The sequence below is a fragment of the Rhincodon typus genome, chromosome 7, assembly GCF_021869965.1.
Source record: "Rhincodon typus isolate 14 chromosome 7, sRhiTyp1.1, whole genome shotgun sequence".
NCBI lineage: Eukaryota > Metazoa > Chordata > Chondrichthyes > Orectolobiformes > Rhincodontidae > Rhincodon > Rhincodon typus.
In genome coordinates, this window is record NC_063338.1 from 95,053,740 (window position 1) to 95,081,283 (window position 27,544).

The following is a 27,544-nucleotide window of genomic DNA, read 5'->3' on the forward strand; positions in this document are numbered from 1 at the left end:
CAGATGCTGCCAGACCTGCTGAGCTTTTCCAGCAACTTTGTTTCTGAGTTTCTTTTTATAAATGCTTTCTGTAACCAATTACACAATCCCCATCACAATATCATTAATATACCATAAATAGAAATGAGTACACAAGGACACAAGAAATAAGAGCAAGAGTAGGCCATTCAATACAATAAGCAGGCTTTGCCATTCAATTAAGTGAAGGTAAAGTAGTCATAATTCTACCAGACCATGGGGCTGCTCTCCCATTAGGGAGATAACTGGTTGTGGTTTAACCTAAGAGTTACTACATCCCAGGTGAGAGAGGTTGAGAAGGAGAGTCCTTCATAGTAACCTCAACCAGTGTGGTAATTGAACCCACACGGTTGGCATCATTCTGTCCAGCCAACTGAGCTAATAAGTCCTCTTGCAACAAAGGCTAATGCTGACTTTGAGAGTCATTTGAAATGGGATGAATAAGATCCTTTCATCATGATATGAAATCATCCTCAACACCTCCCCCTTTGCATCTTTGCAGAGCTGCCGCTCACATTTGTGCTGAAGCTGGAGGACGTGTGCGTTCAGAGATATGGCTCCATCACCCTGTGGTGTGAACTCAACAAGGTCAAGGGTGACGTCATATGGCTGAAGGATGGGAAAGAGGTCCAACCTAGTCGCAAGTACGTCATCCGAGCTGAGGGGCGACTGCGAGCCTTGACCCTATGCAAAGCGACACTTGACGATCAGGGGGAATACTCATGCGAGTCTAAGGATGACAAGACGGTGGCAAGAGTGTCCGTGAGAGGTCTGTGCTGCCTTGCCTTTGGTTTGACCTTGTGTCCATTCTAAATCACTGAAAACCACCTACATCCAGCTCTAAAACATTATCCATCTCCACCTCTGCTGGGGAATCCCTGTGTCAATGGCATCCCTTCTCTTTCTTCCCAACTTCAGAGAATATTGACCCAACTTACTAAGCCTCTCATCCTGTCTCCTCATCACCTCGACTGTCCTGCCTTTAGGGCCACCAGAATCCGACTCTGTTATCCATCATCCATTCTCTGTGAATATGGGGTCATTCCAAATTCTTACTGCTTGTCTCCATGCTCACCCCCAAACCCTGTTTGCCTATTACTGCTGAGCTCATTCACCTCCACTGGTTCCAAGTCAGGCACACTCCAATTTCAAAATCCGATCCTTGTTTTCAAATCTGCCCATGTCCTCCCCTTCCCTGTCTCTGTAATCTCCCCCAGATCCACACCCCTCCTTTAATTGTGGCTTCTTGAGCACCCCCAAATTAATTGCTCTGCCATTAGTAGCTGTGTCTTAGGATGCCTGAGCCCTGAAATTTTCTCCCTAAACCTCGCTGCCTCTTTCGTCCTTTAAGTTTGCCGGCACTCCTGTGAATCATCTTGGAACATTCCAGAATATTAAAGGGGCTGTACAAATGCTAGTTGCTGGTGTGACTTTCTGGACCACAGCTGTGTTCCCTCTCGTTTCAGTTCCCCGGGTCGTGGAGTTCATCTCTGACCTCCGCAGTATCACTGTGCAGGAGGGAGATGACGCTAACTTCAAGTGCATGGTGTCCCCGGAGGATGTGAGGCTGTCCTGGCGAGTGCATGGCACCGAAATTCCACTGGGTAGCACGAAATACGTGACCTCACGGAACGGCCTGTGTCACATGCTGCTAATACGGGACTGCCAGCTTGCAGACACCAGCCAAGTGATAGCAGAGGCTGAGGGAATCGTCTCCAGTGCCAACCTTCAGGTGCAAGGTAAGACACAACCTAGGGTAGTTGGGAGCTACATTTAACATCACCCTACAGACCCACATTTGCCTAATTCGCCACATGGGTAGGCATGGAGTGAGGTGTGGCTTGTCACCCTGTATAAGATTCTATATTTATGGAAGTTGTTGTTGTAGAGTAATATTGACCCTGGGCAACATGGGATGAAAAGGAAAATTAAAGATTGTGACTTGTCCACTTTCTTTGGAATTCCAATGGAGCTAAAGCAATCCAGGTGTCAGACACCATTTTTAAGATGAGAGATCGTAATTATACAATGATGTGCAAAAGAAGCAATGGTGGTACAAGAAAAAGCTTTTCCTTAGCTTATTTGACTGGACAGCTAGTTTGTGACACAGAGGGATGCTAACAGCGTGGGTTCAGTTCCTACACTGGCAGAGGTTACCATGTCCCACCTGCCCCAAAGGTGTGTCAGAATGTGTCTGAGCAGTTTAATTGGGCTCTTATGGTGTAATGGTAGTATCCTTGCCTCTGAGCTAAGAGCCAGGTTGGAGTCCCACCTGCAGCCAAGGTGTGGAATAACATCTTGGCACAGGTTGATTAGAAAATATCTCAATCCTTTTCCTCACCTGAGGCCTTTACTGTTTTATAATTCATTCATGGGATATGCATATCGCTGCATGGGCCAAAATTCATTGCCTATCCCCATGAAAGAATACTCAAGAGGGCACCAGAGGTGAAGGACCTCACTGAATATGGTAAGACTGTAGAAACTGGGATTGTAACTCACTCAGAGACAGTAAGAACTGCCAATGCTGGAGTCAGAGATAACACAGTGTGAAGCTGGAGGAACACAGCAGGCCAGACAGCATCAGTGGAGCAGGAAAGTTGACATTTCAGGTCGGGACCCTTCTGAAATGGGATGGGGGGGGAACGGGAATGGAGCTCAGAAATAAATAGAGAGAGGAGGGGTGGGGCTGGAGAAGGTAGGTGGGATGGTGATTGGTTAGTGAGGTGGGAGGAGTAGATAGGTGGGAGAGAAGATGGACAGTTTGTGTCAGGTCAAGGAGGCAGGGATGAGAGGGAGGGGTGGTCATGGGATGAGGCTGGAGTTGGGGAGATTTTGAAACTGGTAAAATCCACATTTAGGCCATTGGGCTGTAGGCTCCCAAAATGGTATACGAGGTGCTGCTCCTCCAGTTTCCAGGTGGCATCACGGCGACACTGGAGGCGGCCCAGGGTGGACATGTCACCCACGGAGTGGGAGGAGGAGTTGAAATGGTTCGCGACTGGAAGGTGTTGTCTTTGGCATGAACAGAGCGCAAGTGCTCCACAAAGTGGTCTCTGAGCCTCCACTTGGTCTCACCAATGTAGAGGAGGCCACATCACAATAGAGCACATTGACAGATGTGCAAGTGAACCTCCATCTGATGTAAAAGGCTTGTTTGGTGCCTTGAATGAGGGTGATGGGGGAGGTGTAGAGGCAGGTGTAGCACTTCCAGCGGTTGCAGGAAAAGGTGCCGGGAGTGGTGGGGCTAGTGGGGAGCGTGGAGTGGACGAGGGAGTTGCAGAGAGAGTGGTCCCTATGAAAGGCGGATAGGGGTGTGGACGGAAATATCTCTTTGGTTGTGGGGTTGGATTGTAGGTGGCAGAAGTGGCAGAGAATGATACATTGGATATGGAGGTTAGTGGGGTGATATGTGACAACAAGGGGGATTCTGTCTTTGTTTTTGTTGCGGGGAGGGGATGTGAGGGCAGAGGTGCAGGAAACGCAAGAGATGCGGTTGAGAGCATTTTTGACCACTGAAGGGGGGACGTTGCAGTCCTTGAAATAAGAGGACTTCTGGGATGTTCGGGAATGGAACGCCCCGTCTTGGGAGCAGACGCGGCGGAGGTGGAGGAATTGGAAGTAGGGGATCGCATTCTTGCAGGAAGGCGGGGAGAGTTGGTGGGCTTGAAACGGATGTCGGTTTCAAGGCGGTCACCAGAGATGGAGACAAAGAGGTCCAGGAAGGAGAGAGAGGTATCAAAGATGGTCCAGGTGAACTTGAGGTTGGGGTCAAAGGAGTAAGTAAGGTTAATGAACTGTTCAAGCTCCTCATGGGAGCACGAGGCAGTGCCAATACAGTCATTGGCATAGTAGAAGAAGAGGTGCTCCCGCTGTGGTCTGTTGCATCCGCTGCTCCCGATGTGGCCTCCTCTACATTAATGAGACCAAGCAGGGGCTCAGAGACAAGCACCTGTGCTCTGTTCGTGACAAATGACAACACCTTCTGGTTGCGAACCATTTCAACTTCCCCTCCCACTCCCTGGGTGACAAGTCCCTCCTGCAGTGTCACAATGCCACCCGGAAACTGGAGGAGGAGCACCTCATATTCCGCCTGAGAGCCTACAGCCCATTGACCTAAATGTCGATTTTACCAGTTTCAAAATCCTCCCACCCCCGGCCTCATCCCATGACCAATCCTACCTCTCATCCCTGCCTCCTTGACCTGACAGAAACTGGCATTGTTATCCTCAAAACAGAGAGGAAACTAAATGGAGCTGTTCAAAAATTATGATGGATTTTGATAGAATTAAATGAGTTGAAACTGTTTCCCTGCAGGAGAGTCAGTGACCAATTAGCAAATGAACTCCGGAGAGTGATTAAACCTTTCCATCTCTCTCTGCTCTTGTTTAATTGCTTCTAAACAGTTACATCTTTGACCAAGCTTTCAATTGTGGTGTTTACTCACATGATCCCTGGTGAAATACCATCTTCTGGTATTTGCCACCTCCACTGGTGTGTGGTACTCAGGAAGAATTTCTTTAAAGAAATCCTTGTTTAGCTTTGCGGGGAAGCGATGGCCTATTGGTATTATCACTGGACTGTTAATCCAGAGACCCAGACAACATTTTGGGGCCCGGGTTCGAATCCCACCGCGGCAGATGGTGGAATTATGATTCAGTAAATATCTGGAATTAAGAATCTAATGATGACTATGAATCCATTGTTGATTGTCAGGAAAAACCCATCTGGTTCACTAATGTCCTTTAGGGAAGGAAACTGCCATCCTTACCTGGTCTGGCCTACATGTGACACCAGACCCACAGCAAATGTAGTTGACTGTTAACTGCCCACTGGGCAACTAGAGATGGGCAATAAATACTGCCTAGCCAGAGACGCCCTCTTCCCGTAAATGAATAAAGGATGTCTTAGGTCTATCTAGTGATTATTGGTAGACGATACACCACTCTAGAGCATCTACAGAATTGGCACTATCCTTCAAATAACATAATGGTAGTGTGGCTGGTTTGTGATACAAAGCATTGCCAACAGCTTGGGTTTCTGAACCGGCTGAGATTACCATGAAGGACTCTATTCAATTCCCACCTGCTTCAAAGGTGTGTCAGAATATTCTGAGCAGTTTGATTGGGCTATTGTGGTGCAATGGTACTGTCCCTGCCTCTGAGTCACAAGGTTCAGGCTCAAGTCACACCTGCTCCAGAGATATGTCATAATATCTCTGAACAGGGTGATGAGAAAAATGTCAACATGGCTCATTGCATAATTTCAATGAGTACAATACATTGGGTTAGGTATAATTGGGTTAGGCAGTTGGTACAGATCCATCTCTGAAAACTCAAGCAGATCTCATTTCTTGGCTGTCATGCACATTGAACGTCAGCCGCTTCAGAGCTAATACCTTTTAGACAACATTGATCACCCAGTTGTAATACATCTTTAAGAGGCATGGACTCAAATTTTACTTGTTCAGTATCTGTGAAGTACCTTGGGATGCTTTACTGCATCCATGGTACTATGTAAATGCAAATTGTTTTTGGTGTCACACAGTGGAAATGAGTGGGAATTCCTGTGATGGATCTTCCTGTACTGAGCCCAAGGAATCCACAGTCCTGTTGTAGCCCCTAGGGAATTCAGGAGACAAGGAAGGAAACTGTGTTCCCCTGATTACAGTCCACTGACCTCTGCTTGGAAATGTTATGTGATTTAGTGAAAAGTGTTCAAATAATGTGGCAAGTGTGAAATTGTCCATATTGGCAGCAATTATGGTAAGAGTTTGCAGAACACTGAGATGGAGAAGGATCTGGGTGTTCTTGTGTATGAATCACAAAAGGTTGGCATTACAGGTCCAGCAAATAATCAGGAAAATTATTAGAATGTTGTGGTTTATCACAATATAAAAATAGGCAAGTTATTAGTGATAGGCAGCATGGTTTTGTGTAGGGAAGGTCATGTCTTACCAACTTGATAGAATTCTTTGAGGAAGTGACAAAGTTGATAGATGAGGGAAGGGCTGTAGATGTCATATACATGGACTTCAGTAAGGCGTTTGATAAGGTTCCCCATGATAGGCTGTTGAAGAAAGTGAAGTCGCATGGGGTCCAGGGTGTACTAGCTAGATGGATAGAGAACTGGCTGGGCAACAGGAGACAGAGAGTTGTAGTGGAAGGGAGTTTCTCAAAATGGAGAACTGTGACCAGTGGTGTTCCACAAGATCCGTGTTGGGACCGCTGTTGTTTGTGATATACATAAATGATCTGGAGGAAGATATTGATGGTTTGATTAGCAAGTTTGCAGATGACACTAAGATTGGTGGAGTAGCAGATAGTGAAGGGGGCTGTCGGAGAATGCAGCAGAATATGGATAGATTGGAGAGTTGGGCGGAGAAATGGCAGATGGAGTTCAATCTAGGCAAATGCGAGGTGATGCATTTTGGAAGATCCAATTCAAGAGTGAACTATACGGTAAATGGAAAAGCCCTGGGGAAAATTGATGCACAGAGAGATCTGGGTGTTCAGGTCCATTGTACCCTGAAGGTGGCAATGCAGGTCGATAGAGTGGTCAAGAAGGCATGCGGCATGCTTTCATTCATCGGACGGAAGTATTGAGTACAAGAGTTGGCAGGTCATGTTACAGTTGTATAGGACTTTGGTTTGACCACATTTGGAATACTACGTACAGTTCTGGTGGCCACATTACCAAAAGGATGTGGATGATTTGGAGAGGGTGCAGAGGAGGTTCACCAGGATGTTGCCTGGTATGGAGGGCGCTAGCTATGAAGAGAGGTTGAGTAGATTAGGATTATTTACATTACAAAGACAGAGGTTGCGGGGGGGCTTGATTGAGGTCTACAAAATCATGAGAGGTATAGACAGGGTGGATAGCAAGAAGCTTTTTCCCAGAGTGGGGACTCAATTACTAGGGGTCACAATTTCAAGGTGAGAGGGGAAAAGTTTAAGGGAGATATGCGTGGAAAGTTCTTTACGCAGAGGGTAGTGGGTGCCTGGAACGCGTTGCCAGCAGAGGTGGTAGAGGCAGGCACGATAGCGTCATTTAAGATGTATCTAGACAGCTACATGAATGGGCAGGGAGCAGAAAGATACAGAACCTTGGAAAATAGGCAACAGGTTTAGATAGAGGATCTGGATTGGCGTAGGCTTAGAGGGCTGAAGGGCCTGTTCCTGTGCTGTAATTTTCTTTGTTCTTTGTTTTGTTCTAGTTCAGTTATACAGAGCACTGGTGAGACCACAACTGGAGCACTGTGTACAGTATTGCTCACCTTATTTAAGGAAGGAAATAAGTGTTCACAAAAAGTTTACTAAGCTAATACCTGGAATCAGCAGATTGTCCAATGAGGACAGACTAAGCTTGTATCCACTTCTGTTTAGAAGAGTGAGGGGTGATTTGATTGAAATATAATGGATCCTGAGGGGACTTGACTGGATGTTTCCTTTATGGGAGAATTTAAAACCAGGGGCCACTGTTTAAAAATATGGGATTGCCCATTAAAGCCAGAGATGAGGCTAAATGATTCCTCTGAGAGGGTTGTGAGTTTTTAGAAATTTTTCCTAAAAAGATGGTAGAGTCCCTGAATATTTTTACGGCTTGATTAGCAAAAGCGTGTGAAAGGTTATTGAGGGTATGAAGGAAAGTAGTGTAACAATGCTGTCGCTTTAAAAGGATTATTTTGTTTGGGATTTTTTTGAAGAGAGGTTGTAAACGCAGTGGTATGAACTGGTTACTGAAGCCAGCTTAAGTAAACAATTTAGGAGGCCTTTAAGTTCTTTTTAAAAGTTAGAACAATGGAAGCAATTTGAATGCGAGTGGCCAGCTCTCACAGACCAGGCTTTCTAGTTTATTTCAAGCAGTCAGATGTTGTTTGGGGTCTCGGAAGAGTTGGAAGCTTTGGTGAATGATTCCTAGCTGCATATTTCTCTGGAATTTCTCTTGATTTTTTTCCTCCTGGATTGGAGAACTGCGTACGAATCTGTGTCTGAGTTTGCCTTTTTGCTGTGGGGAAGATTTATAGGACATTATTAAATTGGAACAGTTTTCCATTAGTTTTTATTCTAAATTCCTGTTTCTTTTGTTTGTATTTCAACTATAGTCTATAAATAAATAGTGTTTTGCTTAACATTGAGTAGTTTGACCAGTTGCATCACATCTGGAACACACACTTCACATCTGTCTTTAAAATCAGAAAAAGTTAGGGTCTAGGCTACCCTCTTAACACATTTTGAGGGGGTCTGGTCTGGTCTGTAACAGTATAGTTAACACATAAACCATGGTTTTAATGAATGATGGAACAGACTCAAAGGCTGAATGACCTACTTCTGATCTTGATGTTTATCTGTTCATATATACTATGAAAAAGTAGGAATAGCAACATTTGACAGGTAAATAAAATCAAAATACTGCAGATGCTGAAGCTCTGAAATAAAGAAAGAGAATGCCGGAGAAATTCGGCAGGTTTAGCAGCATCTGTGGAGAACAGAATTAATTTTTCAAGTCTGGTATGATCCTTCATGTACTGGATTCAAAACATTAACTCTGTTTTTCTCTCCACAGTCACTGCCAGACCTGTGGACTTTCTCCAATACAAAACTAAAATGAGGAGGAATTTGTTCTCTCAGAACGTTGTGAGTCTTTAGAACTTCTTGCCGGAGAGCTATGGGGACAGAGCCCTTGTCTGTATTTAAGGATGAGATAGATTCTTGATCAGTAGAGAATCGAGGGTTATGGGGAAAGAGCAGGAAAGTGGATGTGAGCAGTGTCAGATCAGCCGCGATCCTATTGAATGATGGAGAGACCTATTCCTTTTTCTATTTGTTAAGGTCTAATGATCTAAGACCAGGATGATCCAACTGTCGAATGGCCCATGGATACAGAGAATGAGAGCCAACACAGAGTGGGAACTTGCAATTGAAACAAAAGGAAGATGATGATGTATACTCTGTTTTTAACTGTTCCTGCAGAGACCCAGGTTGTATTCACCAGGAAGCTGGTGAGCGTGACAACAGAGGAACGGCAAGATGCTACCTTTGAGGTCGAGGTAAGCAATGAGTTAGCCGAGGTCCAGTGGATGAAGCAGGGGGTGGTCATCCAGCACAGTCCAAAGTTCATGCTGCAGCGGGACGGCAGGATCAGGCAGCTAATAGTGTGTGACACTGTGTTCGCCGACCGAGGGAATTACCGCTGTGAGACTCTGCATGACAGAACGCAGGCCAAACTCAGTGTTGAACGTAAGTACAGACCTGGTTTAAAAAAAAACACAAATCAAGGGAGGGAGCTTAATTCTGTATTGACCCCTGTGCTGATCCGATGTTGGAGTTTTATTGGGAACAGTGAAGAGTGAGCTTTACTCTGTATCTAACACCGTGCTGCCCCTGTCTTGGAAGTATTTGATGGGGGATCAACATTGACGACACTTTACCTTCAGTTTCAAAGTGCAGAGTAAGCATTATTTTTGATGTTTGAAAGAGTAGAGAAAGCTTCACTTTCCATCTAACTCCATCCTGTCCCTGTCTTGGGAGTCTTTGTTGAGGACAATGTAGAGGGACCTTTACTCTATATCTAACCCCACGTTGTCTTATTGTGGGAGCGTTTAATGGGGACAGTGTAGAGGAGCTTTACCCTGTACCTAATCCCACGTATGGGTGTTTCTGTGGATATGTGTGATGATAAAACTGGTCTTTGTTGAGGATGGGGTGGGGATGATGGTGAAATGGATTCAAAGGAACAAAGAACAATATAGCACAGGAACAGGCCTTCAGCCCTCCAAGCCTGCATTGACATATTTTGTCCTTCCATGCTAAAACTGTCTTCACTTACAGGATCTGTGTCCCTCTATTCCCTTCCTAGTCATGTATTCAGCCAGGTGCTTCTTGAATGCTGCTGATACGTCTGCTTCCACCACCTCCTCTGGCAGAGCATTCCTTGCACTCACCACCCTTTGTGTGAAAAACATGCCTCACATATCTCTTTTAAACGTTCCCTCCTCACCTTGAACCTGTGTCCCCTAATAATTGACCCTTCCAACCTGGGAAAAAGCCTCATACTTTCCACTTTATCCAAGGTGACTTCACCTTGCCATGAGCCACCTTGTCAAAGGCATTACTGAAGTCCATGTAGACAATGTCAACCACTTTTCCATCATTAATCATCATTGTCATATTTGGAGGTGACAGTAGAATGGGAATGTGAAACTGGTACTGCAACGCTGCATTTAGCCGAAGCAGTTAAACTAACCATGATTGTGTCCCTGTGATTGTAGCTCGAAGGATATCAGTGAAGAAGCCCCTGGAAGACGTGGAGATCTTTGAGAAGGAAGCTGTCACCTTACAGGTGGAATTATCCCACCCAGACGTTGATGGCGTATGGATCAAAGATGGTATCCGAGTGAAGCCCAACAACAACCGACGGATCAGCTGCACGGGAAGAGTCCACAGCCTCACACTGTCCGCACTGACGCTTGAGGACTCAGGCACTGTCATATTCCAGGCCGACAATGTCCGCAGCACCTCACGGATAACAGTCAGAGGTCAGATTCCCACATCCTGTTCTCAGCCCCCACCACCAACCACCTTTAGGCCTCACACTGGCCATGTCCACACATCACCTGGGTTGGATTCATGGCCGCAGCACACGAGAAGTAGGCCATTCACCCCATCAAATCTGCTCCTATATTCAGTGAGACCATGGTTAATCTAATAATCATTCCACCTTCCTGCCTTTTCATAGAGTCGTAGAGTAATATAGCATGGAAACAGGCCCTTCACCCCAAACTGGTCCATACTGACCATGGTGCCCGTTCAGCTAGTTCCAATTGCCTGCATTTGGTCCATATCCAACTAAACCCTTCTCATCCATGTACCTATCCAAATGTTATTTAAATGTTGTTATTGTACCTGCCTCAACCACTTTTTCTGGCAGCCCATTCCATATACCATTCCATATATCTGCATGAAGAAGTTGCCCCTCAGGTCTTTCTTAAATCTGTACCCTCTCACCCTAAACCTATGACCTCTAGTTTTCAATTCCCCATCCCTGGGAAAAAGACCATATGCATTCATCCTGTCTATGCCCCTCATGATTTTATACACCTCAATAAGGTCACCCCTCATTCTCCTACGTTCCAAGGAATAAAGTCCTATCATGGCCATCCTCTCCCTATGGCTCAGCCTACTACTCCTGGCAACATCCTCGTAAATCTCCTTTGCACACTTTCAAGTTTGACTATGTCTTTCCTATAACAGGGTGACCAAAACTGGACACAATACTCCAAGTGCGGCCTCACAACGACTTATACAACTATACCATAACATCCCAACTCCTATACTTGATGCCTCGTTTGATGAAGGCCAGCATGTTAAACGCCTTCTTCACCACCCTGTCCATCTGTGACACCACTTTCAACAAACTATGTACTCATCCCTCCGTTCCACCACACTCCTCAGGACCTTAATATTTACTATTTAAGTCCTACCTTGGTTTGACTTTCCAAAATGCAACACCTCACACTTATCTGTGTTGAATTGCATTTGCCAATCCTCAGCCCATTTCCCCATCTGATCAAGATCCCTCTGTAATTTTTGATAACCTTTGCTATCAACAATACCTCCTAATTTTGTATCATCCACAAACTCACTATCATGTCTTGTTCATTCACATCCAGATCATTTACGTAAATAACAAATAACAAAGGTCTCAGCACTGACCTCTTTGGCACACCACAGGCCTCCAGTCCGAGAAACAACCTTCAACCATCACCCTCTGCTTCCTACCATCAAGCCGATTTTGAATCTAATCAGCTAGCTTTCCCTGGATCCCATGCAACCTAACTTTCATGACTAGCCCACCATACAGAACCTAGTCAAAAACCTTACTAAAGTCCATATAGACAACATCCACTGCCCTACCCTCATCCATCCTCTTGGTTTTCCCCATAACTTTAGATTCCCTTGCTGATTAAAAATCTGTCTATCTTAGCCATGAATATACTTAATGACCCAGAGTTCTAAAGGAGATAGCTGAAGAGATAGTGGAAACGTTAATGGTGATCTTTCAGGAATCACTAGAGTCAGGGAGGGTCCCAGAGGACTGGAAAATCGCTAACATGACACCCCTGTTTAAAAAGGGAGTAAGGCAAAAGACAGGAAAAATACAGGCCGATTAACCCAGCCTCAGTCGTTGGTAAGATTTTGGAGTCCATTGTAAAGGATGAGATTGCTGAATATTTGGAAGTGTATAGTAAAACAGGGCAAAGTCAGCATGGTTTCATCAAGGGGAGGTCATGCCTGACAAATCTGCTAGAATTCTTTGAGGAAGTAGCGAACAGGGTAGACCAAGGAGAGCCAATGGATGTTATCTACCTGGCCTTCAAGAAGGCCTTTGGCAAGGTGCCACACAGGAGGCTGCTGAGGAAGATAAGGGCCCATGGTGTTAGAGGCCAGGTGCTAGCATGGATAGAAGATTGGCTGTCTGGCAGAAAGCAGAGAGTAGGGATAAAGGGGTCTTTCTCAGGATGGCAGCCAGTGAAAAGTAGAGTTCCGCAAAGGTCAGTGCTGGGACCACAACTTTTCACTTTATACGTTAATGATCTAGATGAAGGAATTGTGGGCATTCTGGCTAAGTTTGCAGACGATACAAAGATAGGTGGAGGGACAGGTAGTATTGAGGAGGTGGGGAGGCTGCAGAAGGACTTGGACAGGTTAGGACAGTGGCCAAAGAAGTGGCATATGGAGTACAATGAGGGAAAGTATGAGGTCATGCACTTTGGTAAGAAGCATAAAAGCATGGACTATTTTCAAAATGGGGAGAAAATTCAGAAGTCTGTAGTGCAAAGAGACTTGGGAGTTCTAGTCCAGGATTCTCTCGAGGTAAACTTGCAGGTTGAGTCAGTAGTCAGGAAGGCAAATGCAATGTTGGCATTTATTTTGAGAGGACTTGAATATAAAAGCAGGGATGTACTACTGAGGCATTATAAGGCTCTGGTCATGCCACATTTGGAGTATTGCGTGCAGTTTTGGGCCCCATATTTCAGGAAGGATGTACTGGCCCTGGAGTGGGTTCAGAGGAGGTTCACGAGAATGGTCCCAGGAATGGAAAGTTTAACATATGAGGAACGTTTGAGGACTCTGGGACTGTACTCATTGGAGTTTAGACAGATGAGGGGGGATGTAATTGAAGCTTTCAGAATGCTGAGTGGCCTGGACAGGGGAGGATGCTTCCATTGGTAGGAGAGCCTAGGACCCGAGGGCACAGCCTTAGAGTAAACAAAAGACCTTTTAGAACGGAGATAAGGAGAAGTTATTCAGCCAGAGAGTGGTGAATCTGTGGAATTCACTGCCACAGAAGGCTGTTGAGGCCAGGTCATTGAGTACATTTAAGACTGAGATAGATAGGTTCTTGATTATCAAGGGGATCAAGGGTTATGGGGAGAAAGCTGGAGAATGGGGTTGAGGAACTTATCAGTCTTGATTGAATGGTGGGCTGAATGGCCTAATTTCTGCTCCTATGTCTTATGGTCTTATGGACCCAGCCTCGACAGCCCTCTGAGATAAAGAAGTCCATAAATTTACTACCCTCTGAGGAAAGAAATTCCTGTCTGTCCCTGTCTTAAATGAGTGACCCCTAATTCTGAGATTCTGGTCCTAGACTGCCGCACAAGGGGCAACAAACATTCTGACTTGTAGAATCTTGCAGCAGAAGTGGAGGTCATTCAGGCCATTTTTTCTTTGCCAGCTCATTGAAAGATCTTTCAGAAAATCTCACTTGCCCCCACAACTTTCTCCCTACTCACCCTTTGTCTACCACCCTGCAAATTCTTTCCTCATGTTGAATCTGCTTCCACTGCCCTTTCAGGCAGCCAATTCTGGCACAACAACTCACTACAACAAAATAAGTTATCCTTATCAGCTCCCATGCCTTCCCCCTCCCAATTATTTTGCCAATTACTGTAAATCTATGTCCCTGTGCTTATCAGAAACCAGAATAGAAGTTGCTGGAAAAGCACAGCAGGTCTGGCAGCATCTCTCTTCACAGTTGCTGCCAGACCTGCCGAGCTTTTCCAGCAACTTCTGTTTTTGTTTCTGACTTACAGCATCGGCAGTTCTTTTGGTTTCTCTGTGCTTATTGCCTAGTTAAAGAGATAGGGAGAGGTGTAGGGGCTAGAGGAGGTTACAGAGATAGGAGGCTTGTGGGGACTGGAGGAGGTTACACTGATGAGGGAGGGTTGTGGAGACTGGAGGAGGTTACAGAGATACGGAGAGGTTTAGGCACTGGAGGAGGTTATATAGATAGGGAGGGCTGTAGGGACTGGAGGAGTTTACAGAGATAGGGAGGGGGCTTTAGGGACTGGAGGAATTTACACAGATAGGGAGAGCTGTGGGTCTGGAGGAGGTTACAGAGTTAGGGAGGGGTGTAGGGTCTGGAAGAGGTTGCAGTGATAATGAGGGATGTAGGGGCTAGAGGAGGTTCCAGAGGTAGGGAGGAGGTTACTGAGATAAGGAGTGGTGTAGGGACTAGAGGAGGATACAGAGGTGTGGAGGGGTGTAGGGACTGGAGGAGCTTACAGAAATATGGAGGGATGGAGGAGCTGGGAGAGGTTACAGAGATAAAAATTTTAGGGAATGGAGGAGCTTACAGTGATAGGGAGGGGTGTTGGGGGTGGAGGAGCTTGCAGAGATAGGGAGGGGTGCAGGGACCGGAGGAGCTAACAGAGATAGGGAGGGGTGTAAGGACTGGAGGAATTTGACAGGGATATGAGGCGTGTAGAGCTTTCCAATTAGAAACAACTTATTGATTTGATGTAAACCCTTTTTTTTAAATAACCTGTGTTAAATTTCCCCTTTGCCTATTCTCTTGGGTGACAATTGCTTTTTCGAGAAATAGAATTATGCAGTTGCGACGTTATTTGAAACTTGTTTTGGCCATGTTTATAGTTCTGTGCATTGTTCTAGTCTCCATTTTGCAAAAGGGATTTGAGTGCACTGGACAAGGGCCAAAATGATTTAGAAAGATGATGCTAGCACCAAGATTATACCAATTAGGAGAGGCTGAACAGGCTGGGCCTCTTTTCCCTCAAAGATAGAGACTGAGGGGTGACATAATTAAAGTGTTGGATAGACTAGGGATAGAGAGAGATGTGGGAGGGATCACAAGGGGCTATTAACATTGATACCACTCTAGGAAATGCAATCAGGTTTTTTGGGAGAAAAATCTTTACATAAAGAGTGGGGAGAATGTGGAACACTCTCCGGCAGAGAATGTCTTTTTTCAGTTCATTCGAAGGTGTGAGTATCACTGCCTGGGCCAACATTTATTTCCCACCCTAATTGTCCTTCAGTGACTTGCTCAGTCATTTTAGAGGGCAATTAAGAGTCAACCACCTTGCTGTGTGTCTGGACTCACATGTAGGCCAGATGGTAAGGTCTGGAAATTTCCTTCCCTAAAGGACATTAGTGACCCAGGCGGATTTTTGCAACAATCGACAATTGTAACTGCCCTTAGACCAGCTTTTAACTCCAGATTTTTATTGAATTCAAATTTCACCACCTACCATGTCTCCAGATCTTTAGCCTGGGGTTGTACAAGAACAAGCGACATCATGTTGAGGTTGTAAAGAATGTTGATGAGGCCACTTCTGGATTACTGTGCAGTTCTGGCAACCTATTACAAAAAGGACATTACTAAACTGAAGAGGATTCAGAAAAAATTTACCAGGATGGTGCCGGGACCGGAGGTTTTGCAAATAGAAATGTACTGGGACTTTTTTCACTGGAGTGTAGGCGGTTGAGGGATGACATTATAGAGGTTTATAAAATCATAGTGGGGCAAAGATAAGGTGATTAGCAAAGGTCTTTTGCCTGTAGTGGGGAAGTTCAAAACTCGAGGGCATTTTTTAAGGTGAGATGAGAAAGATTTTAAAAGGACATGAGGGGCAACATATTTACATAGTGGTTGGTGTGTGGAATCAACTGCCAGAGGAAGTGGTGGATGCAGGTACAGTTATAATGTTTAAAAGACATTTGGATATGTACATGAATTGGAAAGGTTTGGGCAGATATGGGCCAAGCTCAGGCAAGTGAGGCTATTTTAGTTTGGGAACATGGTCGGCATGGACTAGTTGGACTGAAGGGTCTGATTCCATGCCTCTGTGACTGTATGAAGCAAGACTGTCCAGAATGCAGTGCTCTTCTACACCAGAAGATATGTTTGTGTGTACGTTTCTGATTGTGAGTATGCGTGCAGGTGAGTTTGCGTGTGTGCACATACGTATATCTGTGCCTCTGTGTTTGTGTGAATAAGAGGGTGGGCATCTGCATATGAGAGTGTGCTTGTGTCTGTGTGTGTGTCTGTGTGAGGATATGTGTCTCTGTCTATATGTGTCTCTGGGTGTGAGAAGGTTGATGATGAGAGGTGTATTTTCTCAGTGAGGAGAGACTTTACAATTCGCTGTAAAGAGTTTTGGATTGGTACAGACTGGAGTAGGAATTGTTTGGGAGGTGTTTCGAGTGGTCGCAGGCTGGTCAGCTACTGTCACCTGCCATGGTGTCCTCTCACCCTGTCTTGTGGCTGCTCTGTTTCAGAACCCCCCGTGACATTCTTGAAGGAACTAAAAGATCTGCGGGTTCCAGAAACAACTGTTATCACCTTGGAGTGTGAGCTGTCCCGGCCCAATGTAGAAGTCACCTGGTATAAGGTAGGTGGGAACGGACATTCTGTGGTTTCGTGGCTTGAAGACCACTGTCTCTCCCAATGATATTAGGCGCTGTTAGGTGAGCTACATTTGTTTGGTGAGTTTCTGTCAGCCTCTCCTGAAGGTATGAGCTGGGTTACAAGGCCAGGGATGCCAAACACCCACCATCCCTGGCCATTAACCAACAACTAAATGCTTGACCTGCAGGGCATAAGACTGGGCGTATCTTGGTTTGGTCAGATTCCCAAGTAATTGACGGTGTTCACCCCTGGACACTAAACCTTAGGAGATCCCATAATAATGTGTAATCTGAATGGGATGTGGGCATCACTGCCAAGGCCAGCATTCATTGGGCATCCCTAGCTACCTTTGAACTGATAAGTTCTCTCCACCAAATACAATACAATATCCTTTTATTGTCATGTGTACTCCATTGTAGGAGTGCAGTGAAAAGCTTTTATAATGTCTGCCTTTTTATGGCGACAGCTTAGGTACAAGTAGCGAGGTACAATTCTTGGATACAGCAGAGGAATAAAAGTAGTTGCATTATTTACAGAGTTGAAAAATAAGTTAAAAATAGAACATTATTAAAGGATTGACAGTACAGTAAGGTAGGAAATTTCAAAGATATTATAGTGTAATAACTCAGTGCAGGGCCCCTGCACGTGGTCTGACCACCCACATCAGACCCAGTCCAACAGCCGTCCCCACTCTGCACCAAGCCCCAGTCTGCTCCATACTGACACTCAGCTGCTTCAAGATAAGTGCCAGGACTGCCTCCTCCATGCTGGCCTCTGCCCAGGACTCTCTGCCTGCATGATGTTCCAGGGCTCCTTCCCCACATGCTTGAGTTTGGGGGGCACGATGGAGGTGGTGTTGGTGGTGGTGGTGTTTAAAATTTACTGCCAGTTCTGATGACTACAGTGTTTGCTAGGGACAGTGTACACACAGCTTTATTCTGTATCTAACCCCGTGTTGTCCCTGGGAATGTTTGATGGGGACAGTTTTGAGAGAGCTTTACTCTGTATCTAACCTTGTGGTGCTACCTTTCTCTTTATTCATTTTACCTGAACAGGATGACTTGGAAATGAAACCCAATAAAAACATCCGGATTTATTCAATGGGGAGGAAGAGGATTGCTTATTTAGGGAAATGTGGAGTTCAAGATTCTGGAACTTATTCCTGTGACACTGGCGAATGCAAAACCTTGGGCAAGCTGGAGGTGTTTGGTAAATGCCATGATTTGGCCTTGTATTCATGAACTGAATCTTTGGAAATGAGTTTGATTGAAATTCACAATCCTCCTTCAAAGCTTTAATATGTTTGTCATTTTAGTGTCAGCCAGTGTTTGAGTCTGGTAAAACTCTTTATCCCTGAGGGTTTTGAGTGTGAATGTGAGTATTATTATCCTCACCTTCGATCTTCTGTACCTTCTCTTCAAAATCAGTGGCATTCATCTTACAGCAGACTTAAACTGAGTTTGTAAATTGCAGAGCTCAGGCACAGCACAGTCTGTTTCACCTATGTTTCTGCGGAATGTATCCTCGCCTCTAAGTCAATCCAGGCCTGGATTTGAGACTCGCTACCTGCAGGACCCTGAGCATCAAATCCAACCTCTGGGCTAGTAGGAATTTCCAATGCTGGAGTCTGAGATAACAAGGTGTAGAGCTGGATGAACACAGCAGGCCAGGCAGCATCAGAGGAACAGGAAAGCTGACATTTCAGATTTTCTGAAGAAGGGCCCAGACCCAAAACGTCAGCTTTCCTGCTCCTCTGATGCTGCCTGGCCTGCTGTGTTTATCCAGCTCTATACCTTGTTATCTAAATCCAGCCTCTTTCCTAGGGGAGTGCTGCCCTTGTCAGGGGTGCAGTCTTTCCAATAAAACCATAAAGCCAGTACCCATCTGCCTTCTCACCTGGCTGTGAAAAGTGTCTGCTGCCATTATTTTGAAGAGAAGGGAAGTTAGAGCAAAAAACAATATAGCACAGTAACAGGCTCTTTGGCCCACCAAGTCTGCAACAATACATGATACCTTTCTGGGTTAAAAATCTTTTGCCTCTACATAGTCCCTATCCCTCTATTACCTGCCTATTCATGTAACTGTCAAGATGCCACTTAAACATTGCTATTGTATCTGCTTCTACCACCTCCTCTGACAATGCATTCCAAGCACTTTCCTCTGTGTAAAGAACTCGCCTCTCACATCTTCTTTAAACTTTCCCCCTTTTACCTTAAACCCTATGTACTCTAGTAAGTGACATTTCTACCCTGGGAGTAAGACACCGATTGTCCATTCTAACCACACCTCTCATAATTTCCATTCTAACCACACCTCTCATAATTTTGTAAACTTCTATCAGGTTGTCGTGCAGCCTCTTCTACAACTTAAAACTTTTTGAATTACGGTCACTGTTCCCAAAATGCCCTCACTGAAACTTCGATTGCCTGGCCGGGTTCATTCCCCAATACCAGGTCCAGTTTGGCCCCTCCCCTAGTTGGACTATTTACATAATGATTTAAGAAACCTTCCTGGATGCACGTGACCTCCATTCCCCCACCCCTCCCCCCACTAGCAAACCTCCCTGCCAGCATATTGGTGCCTCTCTAGTTTGGGTGCAACCTGTCCTCGTGTAGGTCCCACCTGCCCTGGAAGACAGCCAAAAGATCATCATTACTGAAGCCTTCCCTCCTACACCAGTTCTTCAGCTACTTATTTAACTGTACTATTTAGAACATAGAACTATACAGCACAGGAAGGGGCCTTTCAGCCCATGATGTTATGCCGAACATGTTGCCAAATGAAACTTATTCCTTCTGCCTGCCCTTGGTCTATATTGCTCCATTTCCTGCATATTCATGTGCTTCTCTAAAAGTCTCTTAAACGCTTTATTGTATCTGCCTCCACTGCTACCCCTGGCAGTACATTCCACACTCCTACTACTCTCTGTGTGAAAAACTTGCCCCTCACATCTCCTTTGAACTTTTTCCTTCTCACCTTAAATGCATGCCCCTGGTTTTTGATATTTAACTCTGGGAAAAATATTCTGATTGTCAAGCCTATCTATGCATGTCAATTTCATAGACTTCTATCAAGTCTCCCCTCAGCCTCTGCCGTCCGGAGAAAACAACCTGAGTTTTTCTAGCCTTTCCTTATAGTTCATACCCTCTAATCCAAGCAGCATTCTGGTAAACCTCTTCTGGATCCTCTCTAAAGCTTCACATCCTTCCTGTAATGTGGCGACCAGAACTGAATGCAGTTCTCTAAGTGTGGCCTAACCAAAGAGTTATAAAATTGCAACATGACATCCTGACTCTTGTACTCAATTCCTTGATCAATAAAGGCAAACACGCCTTCTTCACCCACCTGTCTACTTGTCTGGCCACTTTCAGGGAGCTATGGACTTGAACCCCAATATCCCTCTGTACATCAACTTTGTGCCCAGATGCCAGTCTCCGCTCCACTCGCACTCAGTTGGAAGAATAGGTACTGGCTGGTAGTGGCTTGGTGGTGGCCAAACATTGCCACGTCTGCCCCAGGCCCGTTGTGTGAATTCTTCAGGGTAGAGTCTCACTAAAGGATGACCTATGAAGCATTTCATATCCGGCAGCTATTACCAAGAGTGGCGGTACCCTCCCCAGTCTACACCCACAAGGTTATGACTGTATGGACCCATCTCCAAGCCCAAGGCTAGAGTGGCTAGCTCCTTAGAAACAGAGTCACAGGGTCATGCAACAGTGGAGGCCATTTGGCCCAAATGTTTGTGCTATCCCTTTCAATAGGCTGTCCTCACAGCCCCATAAATCTCCTTTAAAATGTTTATTAAATTCTTTATTGGAAGTTCCTACTGAATCTACTTCCACCACCCTTTTAGGCATGTGTTCCAGATCACAATCATTTAGAAGCTTGCTGGGCTGGAGGAATTTACAGAGATGGGGAGAAAGCGAGAGTGCACAGGTATTTGAATACAAAGCAGGTGTTTTAACCAGAATGGAACCGATGTAGGTTAACAGGAACCAGAGATGGTGTAATGTGTGGATGATGTAATAAAGATGTGTGATCTAAATGTGACTTAATAAATCAGTGACTGGATATACATATGTACATAGATGTGTAGCTATGTGTATAATATATATCTTGAAATTTCTGGAGTGATCACCTGGCAAAGCAAAATATACTGGCTACAGCAGCAGCAATGTTGTTTGCAAAGAGCAGGCTGTTTGGATGGAGACCTGAGCCTACAGTACACTCACAGAAAAGTCATATGACCCAAACTGTAGGGGTAACAAAGCAACTGAACTCTTAAGCCCAGAGAATCTGAGACAACTTGTTGATGGAGGAACAACCATTTGCATCCCTGTCCCGCCACACACTTTTTCTCTGAAATTCCTCATCAATGTGTCTGAGTCGAAAATTAATCTAGAAGCTTCTTCATTACTTGTGGAAGCTCCTGAGGAGTATTTCAGAATCTACTGTGCTGTTTCCAGAAAGAAAAGATTTCAGCCAGCCACAACTGATCCAGTAAGAGGATCCAGTGCCAGCAGTTTGTGTGCGCAATGTGACTTTGGCTACAGGTTAACGTTTGGACCAAACCATGAATACAGTGCAGAGTTTCTTTGCCTCTTTGTTTTCAAGAAGGGCATCTCGCATACTTGCATAAAACCTTTTGTTAGTAATTTTTGCTCAAGTAAGTTTGTCAATCAGGTTATTGATAGTTCAATTAAGAAATTTGGCAGGCATGTTGCTAGTGCTAAGCAGATAGAATCTAGACTTATATATGTGGCCAAATCCTCTCCCTGTTTAAATTCAAACATTATTATGATGAGTGGGCCTAGCTAACAATTTAGACAAGCAGGCTCAGTCTAAACAATGGTGCATGTTTAAATAGAGGCAAGACAGTTTGGTTGAATTCCAATTTTCAGAGGTGGTAACGTGGTAAGTTGCCCAAGAGACCATTGCAATGGTTAGGTCTGTTTGTAACTACAGCCTTCATGAGGCAGTAGACGGGCAATGTCATGGTTCAAGTGGGTCATCTTGTGATGGAGTTGGAAGCTCAGCTCATAATAAATAGAGTGACCTGATGTCTAGCCCTGCCTCAGGGAAGAATATCTCAGGGAGTTAGAGGTTCGGGCCTGACTTTAAATACACTGAATGTTCTATCTGTTATGTCCCTACAGAACAGGAAATTCAGATTGTGAAGGAGCTAGAGGATCAGGAGATTCAAGAGAACGACAATGCAGTCTTCGTCTGTGAAGTGTCCCATGCAGAAGTGAAGAGTGAATGGTTACAGAATGGAAATAGAATCAAATCAAACAGCAGTGTCAAAATTAGACAGGAGGGTAAGGAGACGCACAGCAGGTGTTCATAAAGATCACATGAGAAAAATATTAATTTGATTTGATTTATTATTGTCACGTGTACCTAGGTAGAGTGAAATGTTTTGGAGTCCAGAATGATATGTCTATGTGAGGATAACATGGATAGTCAACTGTGGGAACTGAGTTCAAATTTAACCATGTTCATTATTTCATGTGAAATAATGCAATACAGACAAAAATTACTCTGTATCTAACCCCATGCTGTACATAGTATCCCTAGTATCCCTACAGTGTAGAAACAGGCCATTCGGCTCAACAAGTCCACACTGACCCTCTGAAGAGCATCCCACCCAGACTCACTCCCCTACCCTATCCCTGTAACCCTGTATTTCCCATGGCTAATTCACCTAACCATCCATCCCTGGACGCTTTGGGCAATTTAGCATGGCCAGTCCGCCTAACCTGCACATCTTTGGAATGTGGGAGGAAACCAGAGCACCCAGAGGAAATCCATATAGACGGGGTAGAACATGCAGACTCCACACAGTTGCCCGAGGGTGGATTTGAACCTGGATCAGGTGAGGTGGCAGTGCTAGCCACTGACCCACTGCACTGCTCCATGCAATAAATCACAACATATCGATTGCCTTCCTGAACAGTTGGTATATCGAACTGTAAATTTTTTTGTGATTCATATACCAGGACACCCACATTCTCTGTACCTCTGATTACTTCAATTTCCATCCATATAAATAATGGTCTAGATTTTCCAATCAGGATTGGAAACTTTTCACATCCTGGACTCAAATCCACCTTTGAAATGGAGCTGTTAAATGAATTCCTTTTACTTGATGTGTTAGTTATGAAATCTACCATGGATTTTCTTACTACTGTGTACCACAAACCTACCCTCACTGGACAATATATGTATTGAGATCCCTACAGTTCCACACAATTTAAGACTGCCGTTATCAGAAGCTTCATAAACAGAGTTCAAGCCATTTGCTCACTGTACAAGTTTGATGCTGAAATAGTGCACATCAAAGCCATCCCCTGTGAGGTAGTGGCTATCCTTATCAGAGAATTTCTCACTGTAAGCAGTGCTACAGAGCCTAAGGCCACCACTTCTGGTCCTGAAAAATACCATCTGAGGCGAAAGTATCTCAAAATTTGAGCAACTGGCAAAACCAACTACATACAGTAGCAAGATGAGTGATGTTCACCACTAACAGGATACTGCCATCAAACCAAAACCAAAATAACTTTCGGCCAGTCATGCAAATGAGTAATGTGATTTATGAAGTTCAGTGCCAGTGTGATCCTGCGTGTGTAGGCTGTGTCCCTTAAAGACTAGCAGATTGCATTGAACAGCATGTTACTTCACCTGTTCACAACACGCAAGATATTGACTGTACCCAATCAGTCCATGCTGACGAAAATCTAAGCAGTGTCCAACATTGGATGGGATTTTGCAATTGGTTAATATTGTAAATATTCCTGATTTTGCTCAGAATATGGTTGACAACCATCTTAAGAATGTCAGCCAACTAAGAACAATACAGCACAGGAAGAGGCCCTTCAGCCCTCCAATCCTGCACTGACACATTTTGCCCTTCCATACTAAAACTGTCTTCGCTTAAAGGATCTGTTTCCCTCTATTCACTCCCTATTCGTGTTTTCGTCCAGGTGCTTCTTGAATGCTGCTGTTGTCTCTGATTCCACCACCTCCTCCAGCAGCACGTTCCAGGCACTCACCACCCTTTGTGTGAAAAACCTGTCTTGCACATCTCTTCTAAACTTCTCCCCACTGCATCTTGAACCTGTGTCCCTCAGTAATTGACCCCACCACCCTGGGAAAAAGCCTCATACTTACCACTCTATCCATGCCATTCACAACCTTATAAGCTTCTATCAGTTTGCCCCTCAACCTCCTGCATTCCAGTGAAAACAAATCCAATCTATCCAACCATTCTTGACAGCTGAAATATCCCATATAAGGTAACATCCTGGTAAACCTTTTCTGTACCTTCTCCAAAGCATCCATGTCCTTCTGGTAGTGTGGTGACCAGAACTGTGTGCAATATTCCAAGTGTGGTCTAACTAAAATCCTATAAAGCTACAGCATAACTTGTCTATCCTTATGCTTAATGCCCCTTCCAGTGAAGGCAAGCATGCCATACTTTTACTACCTTATCTACCTGCGCTGCCACCTTCAGTGATCTGTGGACCTGCTTGTCGTGGGAGTCTTTGATGTGGACAGTGTCAAGGGAACTTTAGAATCCCTACAATGTGGAAGCAGGCCATTCAGCCCATCAGGTCCACACCTACCCTCCAAATAGTATTCCACCCAGACCCAGCCGCCTACCCTATCATCCTGTACTTCCCATGGCCAGTCCACCTAGCCTGCACATTCCTACACACTACAGGCAATCTAGCATAACCAGTTCACCCAACCTGCACATCTTTGGACTGCGGGAGGAAACCGGAGCACCTGGAGGAAACCCTACAAATATAGGGAGAATATGCAAACTCCACACAGACAGTCACCGTAGGTTGGAATTGAACCTGGGTCCATGACACTATGAGGCAGTAGCGCTAACCACTGACAACTGTGCCGCCCTCTGTATCGAGCCCCGTGGTGTGTGTGTATGTGAACAATAGAGTGTCTGCGAGAACAGATTCAGTTTCCTGATTTTTGGATTCACTCTCCCAATGGGCAGTGATTTTATCACCTTGAGGCGAGTGATCAAATGGAAGCTAATTTTTCTGATTGCCTCATATTTCAAGGTACCAAACATTTCTTGCTGATCTGCAAGGTGAGGGCGGAGGATGCTGGAGAAATTCGATTCAGAGCCAAGAATGCCGAGTCTGTCGCTCGACTAGATGTCAATGGTATTTCAGTTGCTTCTTTCTTGTTCACCTTTCCATTTGCACTCAAGGGTGAGATTCTCTCCTCTGTCTGCACTCAGCCAGGGACCTGCATCAGGAGGAACATGCTCATCAATTCAAGGGAATTGTTCACTCCGGAAGTAGAGCGTACAATCAGACTGAGACTGTTAGTGTGCTATTGAGGGAGTGCTGTACTATCGGATGCTCAGTACTGAGGGAGCACTTACTGTAGAGGGGGGTGGGGGATCAGTTCTGAGGGAGTGTTGCACTGTCAGAGGGTCAGTGCTGAGGGAATTCTGCATTGTTGGACGGTCAGTGCAAAGGGAGTGCTGCACTGTAGGAGGTCAGTACTGAGGAAGTGCTGTGCTGCCAGAGAGTCAGTACTGAGGGAGTGCTGCACTATGGAAGGGCAGTACTGAAGAAGTGCTGCCCTGTCAGAGGGGCAGTGCTGAGGGAGTGCTGCACTTTTGGAGGTTCCATCATTCCGATAAGGCATTAAATTGAAGTTGTGTCTGTTCTCTGGTGGATGGAAAGGAGTTGCACAATTAGAGATGAAGCAAGTTCTCCCCAGTTTCCTGAGCCAATATTTATCCTTCAACCAACATCAGTTAAAAGGATATTGCTTTGGTAATTTATCTGATTACTGCTGTTGGAGCTTGTGGGCATCTCCGAGTAAGGCAGTATTTGTTGCCCATCCCTAATTGCATCACAGCAGTGTCTGCACTTTAAGAATCAGTGACTTTTTAAATGTAGAACACTTTTAAACATCCTGGTGCTGCTTTAGGTGCAGCAGAAATGTATGTTTTTCCTGGGGTGCGATTGGTCCAGGCCGGGGGTACCAGTGTGCACTGGTCATTCTCCCTCCCTTAAACCTGAACCATGAGCAATGGGGAATGGGGATGACGTCTCTTGTTTGAGCTGAAGCCAACAACTGAAGCTGAGCCCAGAGGGGTAGAGGTCTCCTGAGGTTGGCAAACTCGTTTTTTGTCGCTCACTGTGCCTTTGCTTTCTCAGAGTTGCCAGTCAAGATTGTGAAACCTCTGCGGGATAAGACGGCGCTGGAGAAACACAAGGTCATCCTGGAGTGTAAAGTCTCCAAGCCACATGCCCATGTGCGTTGGTACCGGGGAGGTGAGGAGCTCTGTGCCACCAGCAAGTACGAAATCTGCAGTGAGGACTGCTACCGGCAGCTGGTCATCCATGATGTCAGCTTCAAGGATGAGGACACTTACACCTGTGATGCCTTTGATGACTGCTCGTCTGCCAAGCTACTTGTGGAAGGTATGTGGGATAGTCACAGTCCTGTTCTTCCAAGGCCTCAGTGACTATAGGTCAAGCCCCTGGTGTAGCCATTGAAACAGCACACACGCAAATCAGAGCCAAGCCTTTCAGAGTGCATGCACTGAACCACAGAACTCTCAGTAATCAATGATGCCATAGAACCCATTATTGGTCATGCAAGCTCTTCCACAGTTTAAAGCAGTAAATTACAAGCAACTAGATATGTATTATGTCTACTATAGAGGATGAAGATCTGATTGAGGTCTTAAAGGTTATTAGGGAATTAGAAAGAGAAGAGAAACTATTTTTGCTGGTGGGACAAGTCCAGCACAAGGGGAAAAACCTTAAAGTTGAGGCCAGGCTATTCAGGGGCAATGTCAGGAAGCGGTTTTCCCTTATTTTTTCTGGGACCTTGATATTGCTAGCTGGCCAGCATTTAGAGTCATAAAGTCCGAGCGATATACAGCACGGAAACAGACCCTTTGGTCCAACTCGTCCATTCCGACCAGATATTCTGTATAAATCCAGTCCCACTTCCCAGCATTTGGCCCACATCCCTCAATTCCTATTCACATACCCATCCAGATGCCTTTTAAATGTTGTAATCGTACCAGCCTCCACCACTTTCTCTGGCAGCTCTTTCCATACACACACCACCCTCAGCATGAAAAAGTTGACCCTTAGACCCCTTTTATATCTTTCCCCTCTCACCTTAAACTTATGACCTCTAGCTTTGGATTCCCCGACCCCAGGGAAAAGATCTTGCCTGTTTACACTATCCATGCTCTCATGATTTTGTAAACTTCTGTAAGGTCACCCTTCAGCCTCCTACGCTCTAGGGAAAATAGCCCCAGCTATTCGGCCTCTCCCTATAGTTCAAACCTTCCAACCCCAGCAACTAGTTTCACAACATCCTTATTGGAGGAAGATCAGAATTGCTTGCAATACTCCAGAAGTGGCCAAACTAATATCCTATACAGCTGCAACGTGAGTACTTGGATCCGCAGATAACGAGAAGTGACTATATGTCATTGTTCCTTCAGTGTCACTGGACTAAAATCCTGGAACTACCTTCCTAGGGACATTGCGGGTATTTATTGCCCTAGTTCCCCTTGAGAAAGTGGTGGTGAGCTGCTTTCTTGAACTGCTGCAGTCAAAGAACAAAGAAAATTACAGCACAGGAACAGGCCCCTCGGCCCTCTAAGCCTGCACCGATCCAGATCCTCTATCTAAACCTGTCGCCTATTTTCCAAGGATCTGTATCCTTCTGCTCCCTGCCCATTCATGTATCTGTCTAGATACATCTTAAATGACGCTATCGTGCCCGCCTCTACCACCTCTGC

General features: G+C 45.2%; 1 protein-coding gene across 1 annotated transcript in view; it reads left to right on the plus strand.

The window, feature by feature from the left end:
• The window catches only part of obsl1a (obscurin like cytoskeletal adaptor 1a), a 174,919-nt gene that overhangs the window by 115,857 nt on the left and 31,518 nt on the right, over nt 1–27,544 (plus strand). The window contains exons 13-21 of the mRNA XM_048599311.1: nt 521–787; nt 1,485–1,757; nt 8,991–9,257; nt 10,289–10,555; nt 16,605–16,717; nt 17,790–17,943; nt 21,891–22,052; nt 24,819–24,923; nt 25,935–26,201. Of these exons, the coding sequence (XP_048455268.1) occupies nt 521–787; nt 1,485–1,757; nt 8,991–9,257; nt 10,289–10,555; nt 16,605–16,717; nt 17,790–17,943; nt 21,891–22,052; nt 24,819–24,923; nt 25,935–26,201 (1,875 nt within the window). The remainder of the gene's footprint in view (nt 1–520; nt 788–1,484; nt 1,758–8,990; nt 9,258–10,288; nt 10,556–16,604; nt 16,718–17,789; nt 17,944–21,890; nt 22,053–24,818; nt 24,924–25,934; nt 26,202–27,544) is intronic.